Below are 18,674 nucleotides of genomic sequence, written 5' to 3' on the forward strand. Positions count from 1 at the left end.
CCCACGGGGGCGACCCCGCGGCACCCCCCCCCGTGGGGGTGTCCCCACGCACGGAGCTCGTCGCGCCGCCGTGTCCCCGTCACGACACCGGGTCCCCGTCACTGTCCCCCCCCCCCCGCCACCGGGGACGTGGCCGTCACCGTGGGAAAGGGCCACGGCTGGGGGCACCCACGGGTGTCCGTGTCCCACGGGGGGGGGGTTCCCCGTCCCTCCCCACGCGCACATGGGGCCCCCATCTCCCCCCCCGTGTCCCCAGCGTGTCCCCACGGTCACAGCCTGGCTCCTGGCTCTTTGGAGGCTTTAATGGCCACGCGCGGGGACAGGGACGGGGACGGGGACGGGGACGGGGACGGGGACGGGGACGGAGGCCTAGTCGTCGTCATCGTCATCATCGTCATCGTCGTCATCGTCGTCGTCCTCGGTGTTGATCTCGCCCTCCAGCACGTCCTCGATCCACTCCTCCAGCTCCTCCGCGCCCGGCAGGTCGTCCTCGTCCGCCATCTCCAGCCACACGCTGTCCGCCTGGGGACACCGGCATGGGGACACGGGGGGGGGGACGGACACGGGGGGGGGGACACCGGGATGGGGACACCGGGATGGGGACATGGGGCGGGGAAGGGGACGGGGTGGGGGGCACCAGCCGTGGGGTGAGGCAGGGGGACGGCGCGACGGGGACGCGACAAGGCCGTGGGACAGAACGGGGGCTGTGGGATGGGGAGGGGACGGGGACAAGGCGGGGGGGGCAGGACAGCGTGAGGCGGTGCCACCGGTGCCACGGGGGGGGGGGGGGTTCCTGGGGGGGGTACTCACATCGGTGACGTTGACCACCCCGACCTGGGGCCGGGACAGGTCGATGTTGAAGGTTTTCTCCCAGTAAGGGATGAGCTGGGGGGGGGGGGGGGGACATGGGTCAGCCCCACGGGGGGGGTCACAGCAGCGTGTCCCCTCCTGGGGGGGGCTGGGGGGTGGTACCAGCGGGAAGTCCTCGGGGTCAATCCAGATGATGCTGAGGTCGGGGTTGTCTGTGTTGTCCCGGGCCACGTCCTTCAGGGTCTCCAGGAACTCGAACCCATCTGGCGGGGGGGACAGGGGTGAGAGGGGATGAGGGCCCCCCCCCTGTGCCCCCCTGCAAGGCCACGGGGCCGCTGGGACCCCTCACTTACCCGGATCGTCCTCCTCTGCGAAGGCCACGATGTGGATCCCATCAATGTCATCCTCCTGGGGGGGGGGGGACGGACACAGGACACATGGGCTGGTGTCACCTCGCAGGGAGGCACCGGGGGGGGGACACACACAGAGCAATGGGGTCATGACCCAGCCGGGGGGGGTCCCCCAAACTCACCCAGGTCTCGTACATGCTCTCGGGTTTGAGCTTCCGCAGCGTCGCTCTGCGGGGGGTGGTGGTGGTGAGGGGTGCCCCCAGACCTGTATCCCCCCCTCCCAGGGCTCTGCTGTTTGGGGGGGGGGGGGATGCTGGGGGGCTGCATCAGCTTGGGGGGGGGGGGGGGGCAGAAGGGGCTGAGGCCCCTGTGCAACTCAGGGGTGGCCCCTGAGCCCCCCACTTCCCAGTGGGATTGAGGTCACGGCGGGGGGGGGGGGGCTGATCTGGGATTAAGGCTGCAGCGCCCAGGCGTTAACCCTGCCCTGCCCGGGACCCCTACCCGGGGGCTCTGCCGCCCCCCACCCCACTGGCACCATGTCCCCCCCGCCCCCCCCCACACTCGCTGAGGCCTCACAAGTTCGTGTCACGCCTCAGGAATCCCCATCCCTGTGGCTACCACTGCCCTGGCCATCACCTCCCATGGCAACCATCCCCATGGCAACCACCTCCCATAGCAACCACCCCCTGGCAACCACCCCCGGCAACCACCTCCCCATGGCAACAACCTCCCATGGCAACCACTCTGCATGGCAACCATCCCCATGGCAACCACTTCACATAGCAACAACCTCCCCGTAGCAACCACCTCCCCATGGCAACCAGCCCCACGGCAACCAGCCCCCTGGCAAGCACCTCCCCATGGCAACCACCTCCCATGGCAACCATCCCCATAGCAACCACCTCCCCATAGCAACCACCTCCCATGGCAACCACTCCCCATGGCAACCACCTCCACATGGTAAGCATCCCTGTGACAACCACCCCCTGGCAACCACTACCTATGGCAACCATCCCCATGGCTGTGACCACCGCTGGCAACCAACCCCCTGGCAACCACCTCCCCATGGCAACCAGCCCCATGGCAACCAGCCCCCCGGCAACCACCTCCCCATGGCAACCATCCCCATAGCAACCACCTCCCATGGCAACCACTCCCCATGGCAACCACCTCCACATGGTAAGCATCCCTGTGGCAACCACCCCCTGGCAACCACTACCTATGGCAACCATCCCCATGGCAACCATCCCCATGGCAACCATCCCCATGGCAACCACTACCTATGGCAACCATCCCCACGGCTGTGACCGCCGCTGGCAACCAACCCCCTGGCAACCACCTCCCCATAGCAACAACCTCCCACGGCAACCATCCCCGTGGCAACCGCCTCCCCCTGGCAACCAGCCCCCTGGCAACCATCCCCATGGCAACCGCCTCCCCTGGCAACCAGCCCCATCCCCGGGAAGCCGGGGCAGGCTCCGGCTGTGCGCGGGCCCGGGGCCGGATCCCCACCGCTTGTGCTCGTCCACGAAGGCCACGATCTCCTCCGCGCTGGGGGGCCGGGCGGGGAGGGTGAGCGGCTCCTCCATGAAGGGCTCGTAGAAGTCGATCTCGTTCAGCTTCAGCGTCAGCTTCTTGGCCACCTGGGGGGGGGGGGTGAGGGGGGCTCCTGGGCCTGGCCGGGAGCCCCCCCCCCAGGGACACGAGGACAGGGCCCCCGGTACCTTGGCGTCAAAGGTGGCGAAGAAGGGGATGTAGGGGTGGAAGCCCGCCGCCGCCTCCTCGAAAGCCTTGAAGTCTGGGGGAGCAGGGCTGGGTCCCAGCAGCCAGAGGGGGCCAGCGGGACCCCCCCCGGCCCCCCGGTCCTCATGGATGGGTGGGTGGGTGGGTGGGTGGGTGGACGGATGGATGGATGGACGGATGGACGGATGGATGGATGGATGGACGGATGGATGGATGGACGGATGGACGGATGGACGGATGGATGGATGGATGGATGGATGGATGGATGGACGGATGGATGGACGGATGGATGGATGGATGGACGGATGGATGGACGGATGGATGGATGGACGGATGGATGGATGGACGGATGGACGGATGGATGGACGGATGGATGGACGGATGGATGGATGGGGGGGGGGCACCCCAGCCCCACGTACGCTCCGAGTCCTCGCTCTTGAAGTAGCCGATGACCTTGGGGTCCTCCTCGATGTTCTCAAAGGCCTGGAGCTCGTGGTCGCCCTCAATGAACTCCACCGGGTCCTCCAGCACCTGGGGGCAGTGTCGGGGTCAGGGACAGCTGGAGGGGGGGGGGGTCATCAGGACACGGGGGTCCCCTGGTTCACGGGGGGGGGGGGCACTGACATCCAGCAGGAACTCCACCAGCGTGTCCGCCGCCAGCTCCCCGTCGTACTCGATCACCTCGTCCTCCTTGAAGATGTAGATGCTGTTCTCCTCCGTCAGCCCTGGGGGGGGCACGGGGGGGGGGGGTGGCACTCAGCCCTGGGGGGACCCTGCGCCAAGCTGGGGGTGGTCTGAGGGCGTCCCTGCACCAGGTAGGGGGGGGCATGGGGCTGTCCATGGTTTGGGGGGGGGGTTCATGGGGGTTCCTCTCACGGGTCGGGGGTACAGAGGTGTCTGGGCCATTTGGGGGCGGGCAAGGGGGGGGGGGTCTCTGTGCCTCAGTGAGGGATCTGGGGGGGCAAGGGGGTCCCAATGCTTGGATGAGCGAAGCTGGGGGGGGGGGGGGTGTTCAAAAGTTTCCTCGATGGGGGAAAGAGATGGGGGGGGTCTGTTCCAGGTCGGGGGGGGGCCCAAGGGGGTCCTTGTGCCAGGCAGGGCGCATTGGGGGGGGTCCCTGTGCCTGGCTGGGAGGTGGGGGGGGGGTGTTTTGGGGGGGTCCAAACACCTATAGGAGGGACGTGGGGGGGGTCCCTGCACCCTCCCCTTGGTGCCACCCCAGGAGGACACCCCCTGCCCCCCCGGCAGGGTCCCCATGGGGTCCCCCCCCCCGCCCCTTACCCAGCTTCTTGGCCACGGCCGCTTCCTTCTGGGCATCCACGAGGCCGAACCCGACGCCCTTGTCCTCCAGCACCTGGGCTGCCAGCTGGGGGGGGGGGGGACACGTGGGGACACCTGCCACAGAGCCCCCCCCGCCTGTCCCCCCCCCCCCATATCCCCCTGTCCCTTCACCCTGCGTCCCCATGGCCGGTGACGCCGGCAGGGGGCCGGGCCGGTGGCTATTTTTGGGGGGGGGGGGGGGGTGGCCCCGCCTGTCCCCAGCCCAAGTATGGAGAGGGCAGATACAGCCCCCCCCCCCCCCCCAACCCCCCCCCGGCCCTGCACCGCGTCCCCTCGGTCCCTGCTGTCCCCACCCAACGCCACGCTGGTGGCACCCGGTGCCATCGTCCCCGCGGGGTCCCTGTGCCGGTGCCCCCCGGTTGCCCGGTGTCCCCTCCCGCGGTGTCACAGCGTCCCCGGTGCTGGTTCCTGTCCCCCCAGTGTCCCACTGGTGTACCCCTGTCCCCCCCAGTGTCCCACTGGTGTACCCCTGTCCCCACCAGTGTCCCCAGTGCCTTGCAGGAGCTGGTGCCCCCGGGCAGCCACCTGTCCCACCAGCGTCCCCAGGTCCTCCCCAGTGTCCCCAGGTCTCTACCAGTGTCCCCAGTGCCATGTGGGCGCAGCTGCTTGTCCCACCAGTGTCCCCAGGTCCCCACCAGTGGCCCCAGGTCCCTGTTAGTGGCCCCAGGTCCCTCCCTGCGTCCCCAGTGCCATGCAGGTGCTGGTGCCTGTCCCACCAGCGTTCCCAGTTCCCTACCAGTGACCCCACCAGTGTCCCCAGTGCTGTTCAGGAGCCGGTGCCCCCCTGGGGCTGCTTGTCCCACCAGTGCCCCCAGGTCCCCACCAGTGCCCCCAGGTCCTCACCAGTGCCCCCCAGGTCCCCACCAGTGCCCCCAGGTCCCCACCAGTGCCCCCAGCGCCTCGCGGCTGCAGGTGCCACCTGCACGCCCATCCCACCAGCATCCCCCAGTCCCCACCAGTGCCACACCGAACCTGATGCCCCCCCCCCAGTTGTCCCCACCCACCCCCCCCCCGGTGCCCCCGCACCTCCAGGACGAGCTCCTCCATCTCCAAGTGGCGCTGGGCCGCCCGCCCCTCGGGGGGCCGCGGTAGAGCAGGGCCATCACCGGGAACCGCTTCAGCGCCGCGCGGAAGTTCTTGGCGGTGAACGGGCAGCACGCGGGCCGCGCCGTCGTACCTGGGGAAACTGAGGCCCTCCTCCGCCCCCCCGGGGCCGGCACCCCCAGGGCCAGCAGGGCCAGCAGCAGCCCCCAGCCCCACATGGCCGGGGGGGGGGCAGAAGGGACGAGGACGGAGCTGTGGGGTGGGGCCGGGCGGACGGACGGACGGACAGCACGGGGATGGACAGACGGACGGACAGCACGGGGATGGACAGACGGACGGACAGCACGGGGACGGATGGGTGGACGGCAAAGGGGTGGACAGATGGACAGCACGGGGACAGACAGACGGACAGCACGGGGACAGACGGAACGGGGACAGACAGGCGGACAGCACGGGGACGGACAGACGGACAGCACGGGGACGGACAGACAGCACGGGATGGACGCACGGACAGACAGACGGACAGCACGGGGACAGACGGACGGACGGCACAGGGATGGACGGAACGGGGACAGACAGGACAGACAGCACGGGGACGGACAGGTGGACGGCAAAGGGGTGGACAGATGGACAGCACGGGGACAGACAGACGGACGACAGCACAGGGATGGACGGACGGACAGCACGGGGATGGATGGAACCGGGGACAGACAGACGGACAGCACGGGGACGGACGGAACGGGGACAGACAGGCGGACAGCACGGGGATGGACAGACGGACAGCACGGGGACGGGCGCACGGACAGACAGATGGACAGCCAGACAGACAGCCCCCGTCCCGGGGGACAGCCAGAGGGGGGACAACCCGGACACTTAGGGCCAGAGGCGTCCGGAGGGGACAGACGGACGGAGGGACGGACGGATGGACAGACGGACGGACGGATGGACGGACAGACGGACGGACGCAGCCCGGCCGGGACCCGCAGCCCCAGTGCCGGGGGAGGGGAAGGGGGGGGGGGGGGCGGACAGACACGGCCCCTTCCGGCCCGGGGGGGGGTGGTGGTGACAGGAGGGGACAGACGGACGCGGCCCGAGGGTGCGGGACAGACGGACGGACCCGCGGACACACGGACAGCCCCTTCCCCAGCGCCGCAGCGGCTCCGGGAGCAAAGGGGACGGGGCGGGGGGGGGCACAGCGTGGCAGCCCCTGTGTGTCCCCCCCCCCCCCACCCACATGCACTGGGCACACGGTGGGGGTGCGGGGACCCGCCGGGGGGCTCAGGGTCCCCGGGGGGGGGGGCTGAGGTTCCCCGGGGGGGGGGGGGGTGCAGCCCCCTCCCCCTCGTCCCCGCTCCAGCTCCATATTAAGGAAGGAAAGAGGAGCCGAGGGGACGGAGCGGGGGGGGGGCACACGGGGGGGGGGGGGGCTAAAAATAAGGAGCTGGGTGTGGGGTCACCAGCACACGGCCCTGGGGACACCGCGGGGACAGGGACCCCCCCCCCCCAGCCATGAGTGGCTGTGTCCCACTAGGTGCTGGGGACCCCCCCCCCAGGTGCCCCCCTCCTTGTGGGGTCTGCCTGGGGACAGGGACAGGGACAAACCCAAAGACACCAGGATGGGGGGGGTCCGGATGCCCCATCCCACCCCCCGGCACCCCCCCACCCCCGAGGGGGGTCCCCTGCATTTTGCCCCCAGGGCCAGGCCCGGTGGGGGTCCGGCTGCCCCCCCCCCCCAGCTGCCCCGCGCCGTCAGGAGGAGGGGACGCGAGATTTTGTCACCTGCGTCCCCCGGATCGGGTGCCCGCCGCCCTGCCGACCGCTGGCAAAGCGGATAGCCCCGGGCTGGGGGGGGGCAGGACCCCCCCCGTGGTGGCCCTGGGGCTGGGGGGGGGGCTTCTCCCCTCCCGGCAGAGCTGTCCCGGGGGGGCTCAGGATGCCCCCGATGGGGTTATGGGGTGCCCAAGACCCCGACGTAGAGACTGTGGGGGTGCCCAGGACCCTGCAATAAAGGGGGGGGGGGCGCCCAAGACCCCCCCCCCCCAAGCCGAGGCCTGTGGGTGCCCAGGACCCCTCTGGAGAAGCTTTGGGGTGCCCAGGACCCCCCCACGGCCCAGGCACTTGGGGTGCCCAGGATTCCCCTGAAGGGGCTGGGGGTGCTTGGGACCCCCCCCATACTCAAGGAATCGGGGTGTCCAGGACCCCCAGGCAGGGCATGGGGTGCTCAGGACCCTCAGGCCAAGTTCTGTGGGTGCCCAGGACCCCCCCGTGCAGTGGGTTTGGGGAGCCAGAGACCCCTGCGCCCAGGGAATCGGGGTGCCCAGGACCCCAGCCAGGCCGTCCCCGTTCCCCCCCCCCCCCCCACCGCCACCCCTGGGTGCCCCCCCCCCCCCGGGGTTTCGGGTGACCCTGGCTCCCTTGGTTATTTATTTATTTATTTATTTATTTATTTATCTGGCTTTTATTTTTTAAACCTCGGGCAGACACCGACACCCAGGAGGAGAAACCTGAGCAGGGCCCAGCGCCCCCCACCCCCCCCCCACCCCCCCCCACCCCCCCTTCCCCCCCCCCCACTGCTGACTCAGCACGGCCGGGGCACCCCAAAGCTGGGGGGGGGACCCCAAAACGCCAGGGCTACGTGTGCCGGGGGGGGGGGGGGGGTCGTGGGGGGGGGGGCTTACTGCACCCACATTGCTCCTGAATGCCCCCCCCCCCAGCGTGCCACCCGGGCTGGGGGTGGCAGGTCCCCAGGGTCCCCAGGTCCCCGGGGTGGGACAGGTGGCAGCGAGGCGGCCGGGTTATTTATACCCCGCAGCTGCCGGGATTTTGGGTGGTGAGATGTGATGGGGGGGGGGGGGCAGGTCGTGTGTCCCCCCCCCCCCCCCCAACACCAGGTTTGGGCCTGGGGGGCAACCACCAGGGGGCGCTGCTGGATGGGGGGGTGTTGGGGTATGGGGGGCATGGGAATATAGGGGGACACGGGGACATGGGGGGGCATGGGGACATGGGGGGGGGACATGGGACATGGGGGGGCATGGGGACCTAGGGTGGGGGCATGGGGACATGGGGGGGGCATGGGGACATGGGGGGGCATGGGAATATAGGGGGGGCATGGGGACATAGGGGGGCATGGGGACATAGGGGGGCATGGGGACATGGGGGGGGTGTGGGGACATAGGGGGGCATGGGACATGGGGGGGCATGGGGACATGGGGGGGTGTGGGGACATAGGGGGGCATGGGGACATGGGGGGGACATGGGAATATGGGGGGGGCATGGGGACATAGGGGGGCATGGGACATGGGGGGGGACATGGGGACATGGGGGGGCATGGGGACCTAGGGTGGGGGCATGGGAATATAGGGGGGGGCATGGGGACATGGGGGGGGCATGGGGACATGGGGGGGCATGGGGACATGGGGGGGTGTGGGGGGGGGGCATGGGGGACATATAGGGTATACGGGGGTTATAGAGGTATGGGGGCATTGTGGGGACATGGGGGGGGATAGGGGCATGGGAGGACAGAGGGACATGGGGGGGGCATATGGGGACACGGGGGGGTCATGGGAGGGACAGGGGGGCATAGGGACACGGGGCCATGGGGGGGGGGGGCATCAGGGGCGTATGGGGACATGGGGCGATGACGGGGGACATGAGGGCGACGGGGACATGGGAGGACATTGGGGGAAAACATGGGGGTTATGGGGACTTGGGGGGGGCATGGGGGGGGGCACAGCAGGCACTGGGGACAGAGAGGACACAGGGGGACCCAAAACCCCTTCAGTGCCCCCCCCCAGCACAGACAGGGCAGGCCCGGCACCAAAGGGGTTAAACTGTTTTATTGCTCCAAAATTGGGGGGGGGGGGGGGGGGGGGGGCTCTGGGTGCCCCATGGGGGGAGCAGAGGGTGCCACCCCCCCCCGGGGGGGGGGGCTGGTGTGGGGGGGGTCCCAATGCCCCCCCCCCCCCCCCCCCGCCACCGGGCCCAGCAGCGCCAACCCCTGGGGTTAGTACAGGGTGAGGGGGGCGTGGGGGGGGGGGGGGGGGCCGGGACCCCCGTGGGTGGGGTCCCACGGGTGGGGGGGGGGCGCAGGGGGGCTGGGCCGGCCCCACGCTGGCACTTAGTAGTAGGTCTCCTTCTCCACCCAGCCTGGAAGGGGGGCAGGCGTTAGGGGGGGGATGTGGGGGGGGGGAGCTGGAGGTGCCCCCCACCCCCTTGAGACCCCTCCCCACCCCCCCCACCCCACATGGGTGCCCCCCCAGCCCCTCGGGTGCTCCCCACCTCCCTCGGGTACCCCCTGCCCTCACGGGGTCCCCACTTCCCTGGGTGCTCCCCACCCACCTGGGTATCCCCCCCCCTTCCCCATTGGGTGCCCCCCACCCCTTTGGGTGCCAGCAGCAATTTTGGGGGGGGGGGGGCGCACGGGCATCAGGGTCTGCTTTGGGGAGAGCATTGGGGATGGAAGGGGACCAAGGTGGGGGTGCCTGGGGGGGGGCAGTGCCCATATTGGGGGGCTGGGGGATATGGGGGGGGGGGCAGGTGGTTTATGGGGGGGGGGGGCAGTTCCAAAGCTGGTTTTTGGGAGAGGACAAGGATGTTTGGGGGGGGGGGGGGGAATTTGGGGTCCAGTCCTCCAGATCTGGGGCATTGGAGGGGGTCGGGGGGGCTGCACCCCAAAGGGGGCGGGGGGATTTTGGTGTCTGGGGGGGGGGTATTTGGGGCGGGGGGGCACTCACCGCCGGGGTAGCGGCGCAGGATGAGCTTGCGCACCTCGTCGTAGGCGAAGATGAGCAGGCTGTAGGGGAAGGCGCAGAACCACCAGGTGACCCTGCAAGGGGGGGGCGGGGGGGACACAATGTCAGCACGGGGGGCACCCATGGGTGCTGGGGGGCCGGGGGAGGCGGGGGGGGGCGCTCACTTGAGGGGGTACATGCGCAGGGCCACCCCCATGCCGGGGCAGTAGGAGAGGAACGCCGCCAGCGCCGTCTCCTCCAGCAGCCCGAAGATCAGGATCTTGTTCCTACGGGAGGGCGGCACCGCGGGTGTCGGGGCCGGGGGGCACCCATGGGTGCCGGGTGGGAAGGGTGAGGGTGGGGGTGTGTGTGGGGGGGGCACCCACTTCATGCCCTGCTGGAAGACGGAGTTGCGGCGCGTCTTGCAGATGATGAGGTCGGCCCACTGCACCACCACGATGCTGGCGAAGAACGCCGTGTGGCACGTGAACTCCACCACCTTGCGCTGCTCGTACGTCTGGGGGGGGGGGCACGGCGTCAGCACACGCACGTGTGCAAGGGGAGGGGCACGCCGGGAGGGTGTGAACAGCCAGGGTGCGTGCAAGGGCCGGGGGGGGGGGTGCATGCGCGTGCCGAAGGGAGGCAGGGCAGTGCACGAGCAAGCGTGCAAGAGAAGGTGTGAGCACAAGCAGAAATGGAGTGCACAAACGGGTGTGCAAGAGCTTGTGTGCCAGGATGGGGGTGGGGGTGGCACGTGCAAGCACACGAGAATGTGTGCACCCAAGGGTTGTGCGTGAGTGCAAGCATGCAAGGGCACAGACACACACACACACACGCACAAGCACAGCCGTGCAAGGGGAGTTGCACAAACAGGCACACAACGAGGCATGCACAAGGATGCCTCTGCAAGGCTCACGCAGATATGCCGCAACACAAGCGTGCACACCAGTGCTCTGCGGGTGCACAGGCGTGCAAGGCCCTTGCACAAGCGTGCCTGCACTCGCACGCTCACACGGACGAGGGCACACGTGCTGCAGCACCCCAAGGAGCTGCACCAAGGCAGGGCACAAACCCGGGGATGCAAGGGGCAGGAGCGAGCAGGCGTGTGTGCAAGCGTGCCGGCAGGCGAGTGTGCACATGGTGGGTGGGGGGGCTTTGCACGAGCGCGTGCGCTCACCCACTCCTGGCCGTAGGAGTCCTCCAGGTCGTTGGTGGAGCGGTCGTCCCAGGCCAGGCGGATGCCCACCAGGCGGGTGGGCAGGAACCCGTTCTCAGCCAGGATCACGAAGTAGGTGAAGAACCCCCCCAGCGCCTGGATCATGCCTGCGGCACCCCCGCGTCACCCCACGGCTCGGCACCCGCGGGGCTCAGCACCCATGGGTGCAGCTGCAAGATGTCCCCTGGCATCCCCAGGGGGCTCCCTGTGCGCCCTTGGTGGGTCCCCCGGTGCCCCCTGGTACCCCCGGTATCACCAGTGGGTGCCCTGCGGTCGCACAGGGCGCTGGGTGCCACCTGGGGGGGTCGCTCAGTGTCACCAGTGGGTTGTAGGGTGACACGGTGAGCCCTTGGTACTTCTCATGGGAGCCCTGGTGTCACCCCGTGTGCCTAAACGCCAGCTGGGAGGCATCACCCGTGGGTGCCATAGGGTCACCAGTGGGTCCTGGGGTGCCACTTGGAGCCCTGGTGTCACCCCGAGCCCCAGGCAGCGGGCAGGGGGATGTCCCTTGGGATCACCAGTGAATGCCCTGCTGTCACCAGCGGGGCCTGGGGGGCCACTGAAGCCTTGGTGCCAGCTGGGGGGACACGACTGGTATCAGTAGTGGGTGCCCTGGTGCCACTCGTGGGTGCCCCCTGGTGCCACTTGTGGGCCCTGGGGCGCTACTCACTGTCCCGGTGCCCCCCCAGTGCCCCAGCTGCCAGCTGCGGGGCCGTCCCCTGGTGCCTCTAACGGTGTCACCAGTGGGTCCCGAGGTGCCGGCAGGGGTGCCGGGCCCCCCTGGGGGGGGGGGGGGCGCTCACCGATCTGCCCGTAGGCCATGCTGATGAGCCGCTCGTTCACCAGCTTGTCCGTCCGCGGGTTGCGGGGCTGCCGCTTCATGATGTCGCTCTCGGCCGCCTCGTAGGCCAGCGAGATGGCGGGGACCTGGGCGGCATCGTCACCCATGTCACCCCCTGCCACCCTCGTGTCACCCCCTGTCACCCTTGTGTCCCCCCTCCGTCACCCTCTGCCGCCCCGTGCCACCCCCCGCTCACCATGTCGGTGCCCAGGTCGATGCAGAGGATGGTGACGGTGCCCAGCGGCAGCGGGATGTTGGCGATGATGAAGAGGAGGAAGGGCGTGATCTCGGGGATGTTGCTGGTCAGCGTGTAGGCGATGGACTTCTTCAGGTTGTCGAAAATCAGGCGCCCTGGGGACAACAGGCTGGCAAGGTCACCACCCATGGGTGCCCCCCTGGACATGGGGTGGTGGCACCCCGGGGTGGCACCGACCTTCCTCCACGCCGGTGACGATGGAGGCGAAGTTGTCGTCGAGCAGGATCATGTCGGCCGCCTGCTTGGAGACGTCGGAGCCGGCGATGCCCATGGCGATGCCGATGTCGGCCTTCTTCAGCGCCGGGGAGTCGTTGACGCCGTCGCCCGTCACCGCCACGATGGCGCCCTGGGGACACGGGGGTCAGGCACCAGGGGGTGCGGGGATGGGGACGCCACGGGGATGGGGACACCGTGGGGATGGGGACACTGCAGGGATGGGGACACCGCAGGGACAGGGACACAGTGGGGATGGGGACACCATGGGGATGGGGACACCATGAGGATGGGGACACCAGGGGGCATGGGATTGTGGCACCGTGGGACGTAGGGACAGAGGACCAAGGACACGAGGACAGGAGCACCGCAGGGAGCAGGGGTGGGGGCATCGTGGGGCACGGTGACTCCACAGGGCACAGGGAGGGGGCACCACGCGTCGCAGGGACGTGGGCACCGCAAGACACAGGGACGGGGCCCGGCAGCGTGGGGACAGGGACACTCGGGGGGAACGGGGATGCTGCGGGGGGGCCGTGGGACGCCCACCTGGCGCTGGCAGCCCTCCACGATGATCAGCTTCTGCTGGGGCGACGTGCGGGCGAAGACGATCTCGGTGTGGTTCTTGAGGATCTCGTCGAGCTGCTCGGCTGTCATGTCCTTCAGGTCGGAGCCGTGCACCACGCACGCCTTGGCCTCCCTGCGGGCACCGCGGCCCTGAGCGGGGGGCGCCCGGCCACCCCCGCACCCCCCCCAGATCCCCCCCACCTACCGGGGGTTGACCTGGCTGACGGGGATGTTGAGGCGCGCGGCGATGTCCTCCACCGTCTCGTTGCCCTCCGAGATGATGCCCACCCCCTTGGCGATGGCCTTGGCCGTGATGGGGTGGTCACCGGTCACCATGATCACCTGGGGGGGGCAAGACCACCACCATGAGCCCCTTTTTCTTTTGGGGGGGGTGGTGGCATGAAGCTGTGGGGGAGTCTCACCTTGATGCCGGCGCTGCGGCACTTGCCAACGGCGTCGGGGACGGCGGCGCGGGGCGGGTCGATCATGGACATGAGCCCCACGAAGCAGAGGTTGGTGGTGGGGAAGTTGATCTCGTCGGCGTCGAAGCGGAAGCCCCGGGGGAACTTCTCCGGGGGCAGGTAGAGGTGGCAGAAACCTGGCGGGTGGCAGGGGGTGACGGGGTGGCCCCCTCCCGCTCCCTTGTGCGCCCCCTGTTGTCCCCCCCCCCCATGTCCCCTGTGACCCCGTGGCCCTTACCTCCACGTCCCCAGTGCACCCTGCCACGTCCCCATTCCCATGTCCCCACGTCCTAATGTCCCTGGCACTTTGTCCCCATGTCCCTGTGTCCTTGATGTCTTCTGTCCCCCATAGCCCCCATATCCCCACGTCCCCGTGTCCCTTTTCCCCCACATCCCCATATCCCCTTGTCCCTTTACCCCCATATCCTCCATACCCCCATATCCCCATGTCCCTTTGCCCCCATATCCCCACGTCCCTTCATCCCCCACACCCCTACGTCCCCACGCCCCCACGCCCTGCATCCCCCCACCCCCCTGCACCTCCCCTCCCTACACCCCCTCCCCGCCACCCCCCGGCCCCCCCAGCCCCGCTCACCCAGCACGCGCTCCCCCAGCCCCCCCAGCTCGAGGTAGGCGTTCTGGAAGGCCTCCTTCATCTCCTCGTCCAGCGGCACCTCCTGGCCCTGCAGCAGGATGCGGGAGCAGCGGTCCAGGATGCGCTCGGGGGCGCCCTTCATCACCAGCAGGTACCCCTGGGGGTCCTCCTCCCGCTCGTGGATCGAGAGCTGTGGGCACGGCCACACGCTGGCACCGCGGCCACCGCGGCCACCGCAACCACTGCGGCCACCGCGGCCACCGCCGCCACCGCCGCGGCCGCACCTGGTACTTGTTGGTGGAGTTGAAGGGGATCTCGGTGACTTTGGGGTTCTTGTCCCGCATCTTCTTGACGGAGCCGCAGGAGAGCTGGATGCACTTGAGCAGCGCCGACTCGGACGCGTCGCCCGCCGTGTCCCGCTGGCGCACGGAGAGGAACCCAAGGTGACGCGTGGGGACACCGGCACCGCCCGGGTGGCAGATTGGGGTGGTGACACCCTGCCCCCAGTGCCGGTGGCCGCCTACCTTGGAAATTGAGATGTTCTCCTGGCCCGGCTTGAAGACGGCGCGGTTGCAGAGGCCGGCGATGCGCGCCAGCGCCGCCCAGGTTGGCGAGCGCTTGTCAAAGGTGGCACCTGAGGGACAACGGCCCCCGTCAACCCCCGTCTCCTCTGGGGACACCTCCTGGGGCGCAGGTAGGCACCGTAGGGGGCCACCGCCCAAGGGTCAGGGTGCCCAGGGGCCGGGGACCCAGGGGCCGGGGTGCTGGCCACCCACCCGACTGGTCCTCGGTGGTGTCGGCCTCGTGGATCTGGTTGTCGAACCACATGTGCGCCACCGTCATGCGGTTCTGGGTGAGGGTCCCGGTCTTGTCGGAGCAGATGGTGGAGGTGGAGCCCAGCGTCTCCACCGCCTCCAGGTTCTTCACCAGGCAGTTCTTGCGCGCCATGCGCTTGGCCGTCAGCGTCAGGCACACCTGGGGGGGCACCCACGGGTGTCAGCGGGCACCCCCGGCTCTCAGAGGGCACTGAGCATTGCTGGGTGCAGCGGGACCAGCCAAGCCCAGTAGAACCAGTCCCCGCCACCTCCCTCCCACCAGAACCTGTGCCCTCACAGCACCTTCTCCCCCTTCTGCTCCCCTGGGGGCCCTTACGGTGACGGTGGCCAGCAGCCCCTCGGGGACGTTGGCCACGATGATGCCGATGAGGAAGATGACGGCCTCCAGCCAGGTGTAGCCCAGGATGAGGGAGAGGATGAAGAAGGAGAGGCCGAGGAAGACGGCGACGCCGGTGATGAGGCGGATGAAGTGCTCGATCTCCATGGCGATGGGCGTGCGGCCCACCTCCAGCCCCGAGGCCAGCGAGGCGATGCGCCCCATCACCGTCCGGTCCCCCGTGGAGATGACAATGCCCCGGGCGGTGCCTGGGGGACGGCCAAGGGTCACACGTCCCCTCCGTGCACCGGGGACACCCGCGCGTGTAGGGGATGCCGGGGCACCCTCCTGGCTAAGGACACCCATCCATGAAGGGGACCCTGGGGGACACCTGCCACCACGGGGGACACGGGGGCCATCGAGCGACGTGCCCACCGGGGTGCACCACAGCACGTGGGCACGCACCCACCCAGGGGACATCAGGGACGTGTGCCCACTGGGGACGCGGGGGGAGGAAACGGGGACAGCGCCAGCACCCAGCACCCGTGGGCACCCACCTTCCACGCAGTTGGTGGAGAAGAAGCAGATGTTGCGGGTCTCCAGCGGGTTCTCGTGGGTGAACTCGGGCGAGCGGGTCTGGGGCTCCGACTCCCCCGTCAGCGAGGAGTTGTCCACCTGGCACGGGCAGCGGTGGGTGCCGGGGGGCGCGGGGCACCCCGCCTCGGTCAGCCCCAGTGTCCCCATGCCAGCTCTGGGGTCCCCGTAGCAGCCACAGCACCCAAAGGTCACCACCCCATGGTGCCCACCCCATACCAGTCCCAGTGCCCACCCCGTACCAGTCCCAGCGTCCATCCCGTGTCACCACCGGTGCCCCCCCCGTCACCACGTCACCGGATGCCCCCCCCCGCTCACCTTGCAGCCGTGGGAGGAGATGATGCGCATGTCGGCGGGCACCCGGTCGCCCCCCTTCACCTCCACCAGGTCGCCCACCACCACGTTCTCGGCATTGATCTGGATCTTCTCGCCCTCGCGGATCACCAGGGCTTGCTGCGGGGCGCAGGGCACCCTGAGGTCCTGCCAGCCCCCCCGGGAACCCCCCCTCCGCCAGCCTGGCAGGGTGCTGGGGCGCGGGGACAGTGGCACCAGGGCTCCTACCTGGGGCACCATGTTCTTGAAGGAGTCCATGATCTTGGAGCTTTTGGCTTCTTGGTAGTAGGAGAAGCAGCCGGTGACGATGACGACGGCGGCCAGCACCACCCCCAGGTACAGCTGGGGACAGGCAGCGTGTCACCGCGTCCCCGGGGCCATGCCCACGTCCCCTTGTGGTGCCCGTGTCCCCTACCGTGCCCACGTCCCCTATCTCCCCCTGTGGTGCCCGTGTCCCCTGCCATGTCCATGGCCCCTGTGTCCCCCCGTGGTGCCCACGTCCCCTGCCATGCCCGTGTCCTCCCACGTCCGCTATGGTGCCCCTGTCCCTTGTCGTGCCCATGTCCCCCGTCATGTCCATGTCCCCCACGGTGCCCGTGTCCCCCGCGGTGCCCGTGTCCCCGCAGTGCCCTCACGTTGTCGTTGGAGGGCTCGTCCTCCATGGCGGCCTGGATGCCGTAGGCCAGGAAGCAGAGGATGGCCCCGATCCACAGCAGGATGGAGAAGCCCCCGAAGAGCTGGCGGCAGAACTTGACCCACTCGGGGGTGGTGGGCGGGGGGGTCAGCGCGTTGGGGCCGTCCTGCGCCAGGATCTCGGCCGCCCGCGCGTTGGTCAGGCCCTGCGGGACGGGCACGCTGCCACCACGGGGACAGCTTGGGGGGGGGGGACCATGGGGACGGGGGCACGGGGTGCCAGGAGGGCGCCGTGGGCGCGTGGGGACGTCTCACCCGGGACAGGTCCACCTGGTACTTCCTTCCCAGCTCATCCAGGGACAGCTTGTGGTCATCCTGCCGGGGCACACGTCACCCGCGTCACCGCGGGTGGGGCGGCGCGGCGTCCCCGAACCACCCCCCCACCCCCCCGGTGGTGTCCCCGGTCCCCTCCTCACCAGGTTCACCTCCTTCTTCAGCTCATCCAGCTCCTTCTCCTTCTGCTTCCTGCGGCCGCCCCCGTTCTCCGAGGTGGTGGCCGCGGGCGAGTACTCGCGGCCATCCTGCGGGCGCGGGGACACCGTGGGCATGGTGGCACCGCCGGCACCGCCGCCACAGCTGGCACGGCCGCGGCCGTGGGCACGGGCATTACCATGGGCATGGATGTCACCGCCAGCGTGGGTGTCACCGTGGCCACAGGCATCATCGAGGGTCACCGGGGGCACGGTGGGACTGCAGGCACGGGGTGGCAGCGTGGGTATGGGGGGCACGGCGGGGCGGGGGGGGGGGGCAGGCGGGGGCCCGGGCGTGGGGTGTCACCGGGGGGGGGGCGCTGGGGACAGGGGAAGAGGCACCCACGGCACAGAGCACGGCGGGGGCACCACGGGCACGGGGGGGGGGGGGTCACCGTGCCAAGGGGGCGTCGTGGTGGTCATCGGGGGGGGTCACCAGGGCCACGGCGGTGTCACCAGACACAAGGAAGAGGTGCCCACGGGTCAGAGCAGGGGGGTCACCATGGGCAAGGGGGGGTCACTGCGGCCACGGGGGGGTCACTGTGGCCACGGGGGGTCACCACAAGCCGGGAAAACAAACCCAGCACCACTGGGGTGCCACCACGGGCAGGGGCCGGGCGCGGTGCCAGCTCCCCCCATCTCGGGGAGGTTGGGGGGGTGACACAGGCCCCCCCCCGACCCCCCCCCGCCGCTGCTTTTGGCAGCAGGGGGACAGCCGGGCTGGCACGGCGCGGTGGCACGTCCCCGGCAGCTCCGTCGGAGCTTGGCAGAAGCAGGCGTGGGGGGGGGGGGGGGGGGGAGCCGGGGGGGGGGTGGGGGGTGGGGAGCGGTGGCTGCCCCCCAGCATGGGGCCGGGGGGCTGTGGGGGGCCGTGATGCTGTCATGGAAAACGGCCCCGGTGCCAAGAACAACTGCAGGGAGCAGCGGGGTCGCGTTACCGCGGGGACAAGGGGGGGGAACCGGGGGGGGGGGGCCGCTGGCTGCCCCCCAGCCACTGCCCCACAGAGCGGGGGGGCCCCAAAGTGGGGTTCGGGGGGGGGGGAGCTCCGCTGTCTGCCCACACACACAAAATATTGTCTGTCCCCCCCCCCCTCCCCATTTGGGGATGTTTCTGCTTGATGGGGGTGGGGGCACTGCTGGGGGTACCCCCGGATTTTTTTTTGGGGGGGGGGGGCGGGGGGTGTCCCCCCCACACCCTGTCCCCAGGGAAATGCCATGAGCGGGTGCCTGGGGACACGGACCCCTGGGCTGGGGGGGGGGCGAGAAAG

General features: G+C 70.0%; 2 protein-coding genes across 3 annotated transcripts in view; both read right to left on the reverse strand.

The window, feature by feature from the left end:
• LOC310887385 (sodium/potassium-transporting ATPase subunit alpha-2) overlaps positions 1-17,668 on the reverse strand; it is a 42,603-nt gene extending 24,935 nt beyond the window's left edge. Inside the window, exons 1-23 of one of the 2 annotated variants that reach the window (XM_083813290.1) lie at positions 17,547-17,668; positions 17,353-17,457; positions 17,192-17,251; positions 16,879-17,082; positions 16,472-16,585; positions 16,229-16,363; positions 15,874-15,991; positions 15,317-15,585; positions 14,941-15,139; positions 14,689-14,798; positions 14,449-14,583; positions 14,165-14,354; positions 13,531-13,706; positions 13,314-13,450; positions 13,091-13,241; positions 12,509-12,677; positions 12,272-12,426; positions 12,038-12,161; positions 11,196-11,341; positions 10,405-10,535; positions 10,204-10,305; positions 10,022-10,113; positions 9,377-9,434 (exon numbers count right to left, since the gene is read on the reverse strand). In XM_083813290.1, the coding sequence (XP_083669416.1) occupies positions 9,406-9,434; positions 10,022-10,113; positions 10,204-10,305; positions 10,405-10,535; positions 11,196-11,341; positions 12,038-12,161; positions 12,272-12,426; positions 12,509-12,677; positions 13,091-13,241; positions 13,314-13,450; positions 13,531-13,706; positions 14,165-14,354; positions 14,449-14,583; positions 14,689-14,798; positions 14,941-15,139; positions 15,317-15,585; positions 15,874-15,991; positions 16,229-16,363; positions 16,472-16,585; positions 16,879-17,082; positions 17,192-17,251; positions 17,353-17,457; positions 17,547-17,600 (3,105 nt within the window). In that variant the 5' untranslated portion in view covers positions 17,601-17,668 and the 3' untranslated portion in view covers positions 9,377-9,405. Of the gene's footprint in view, positions 1-9,109; positions 9,435-10,021; positions 10,114-10,203; positions 10,306-10,404; positions 10,536-11,195; positions 11,342-12,037; positions 12,162-12,271; positions 12,427-12,508; positions 12,678-13,090; positions 13,242-13,313; positions 13,451-13,530; positions 13,707-14,164; positions 14,355-14,448; positions 14,584-14,688; positions 14,799-14,940; positions 15,140-15,316; positions 15,586-15,873; positions 15,992-16,228; positions 16,364-16,471; positions 16,586-16,878; positions 17,083-17,191; positions 17,252-17,352; positions 17,458-17,546 lie in introns of those variants that run through there. The other variant, XM_083813289.1, reaches the window with a different exon arrangement.
• Positions 41-6,248, reverse strand: CASQ1 (calsequestrin 1). Its single transcript, XM_083813295.1, is given in 14 exon segments — positions 41-522; positions 811-885; positions 973-1,073; positions 1,164-1,218; positions 1,343-1,388; positions 2,673-2,803; positions 2,885-2,958; positions 3,323-3,434; positions 3,528-3,628; positions 4,185-4,269; positions 5,271-5,330; positions 5,333-5,389; positions 5,391-5,458; positions 5,461-6,248. Coding segments are annotated over 14 exon segments (1,164 nt in total). The 5' UTR covers positions 5,507-6,248; the 3' UTR covers positions 41-369.
• Positions 17,669-18,674: the final 1,006 nt, after the last annotated feature.

Source organism: Anser anser, assembly GCF_964211835.1.
Source record: "Anser anser genome assembly, chromosome: 28".
Classification (NCBI taxonomy): Eukaryota; Metazoa; Chordata; class Aves; order Anseriformes; family Anatidae; genus Anser; species Anser anser.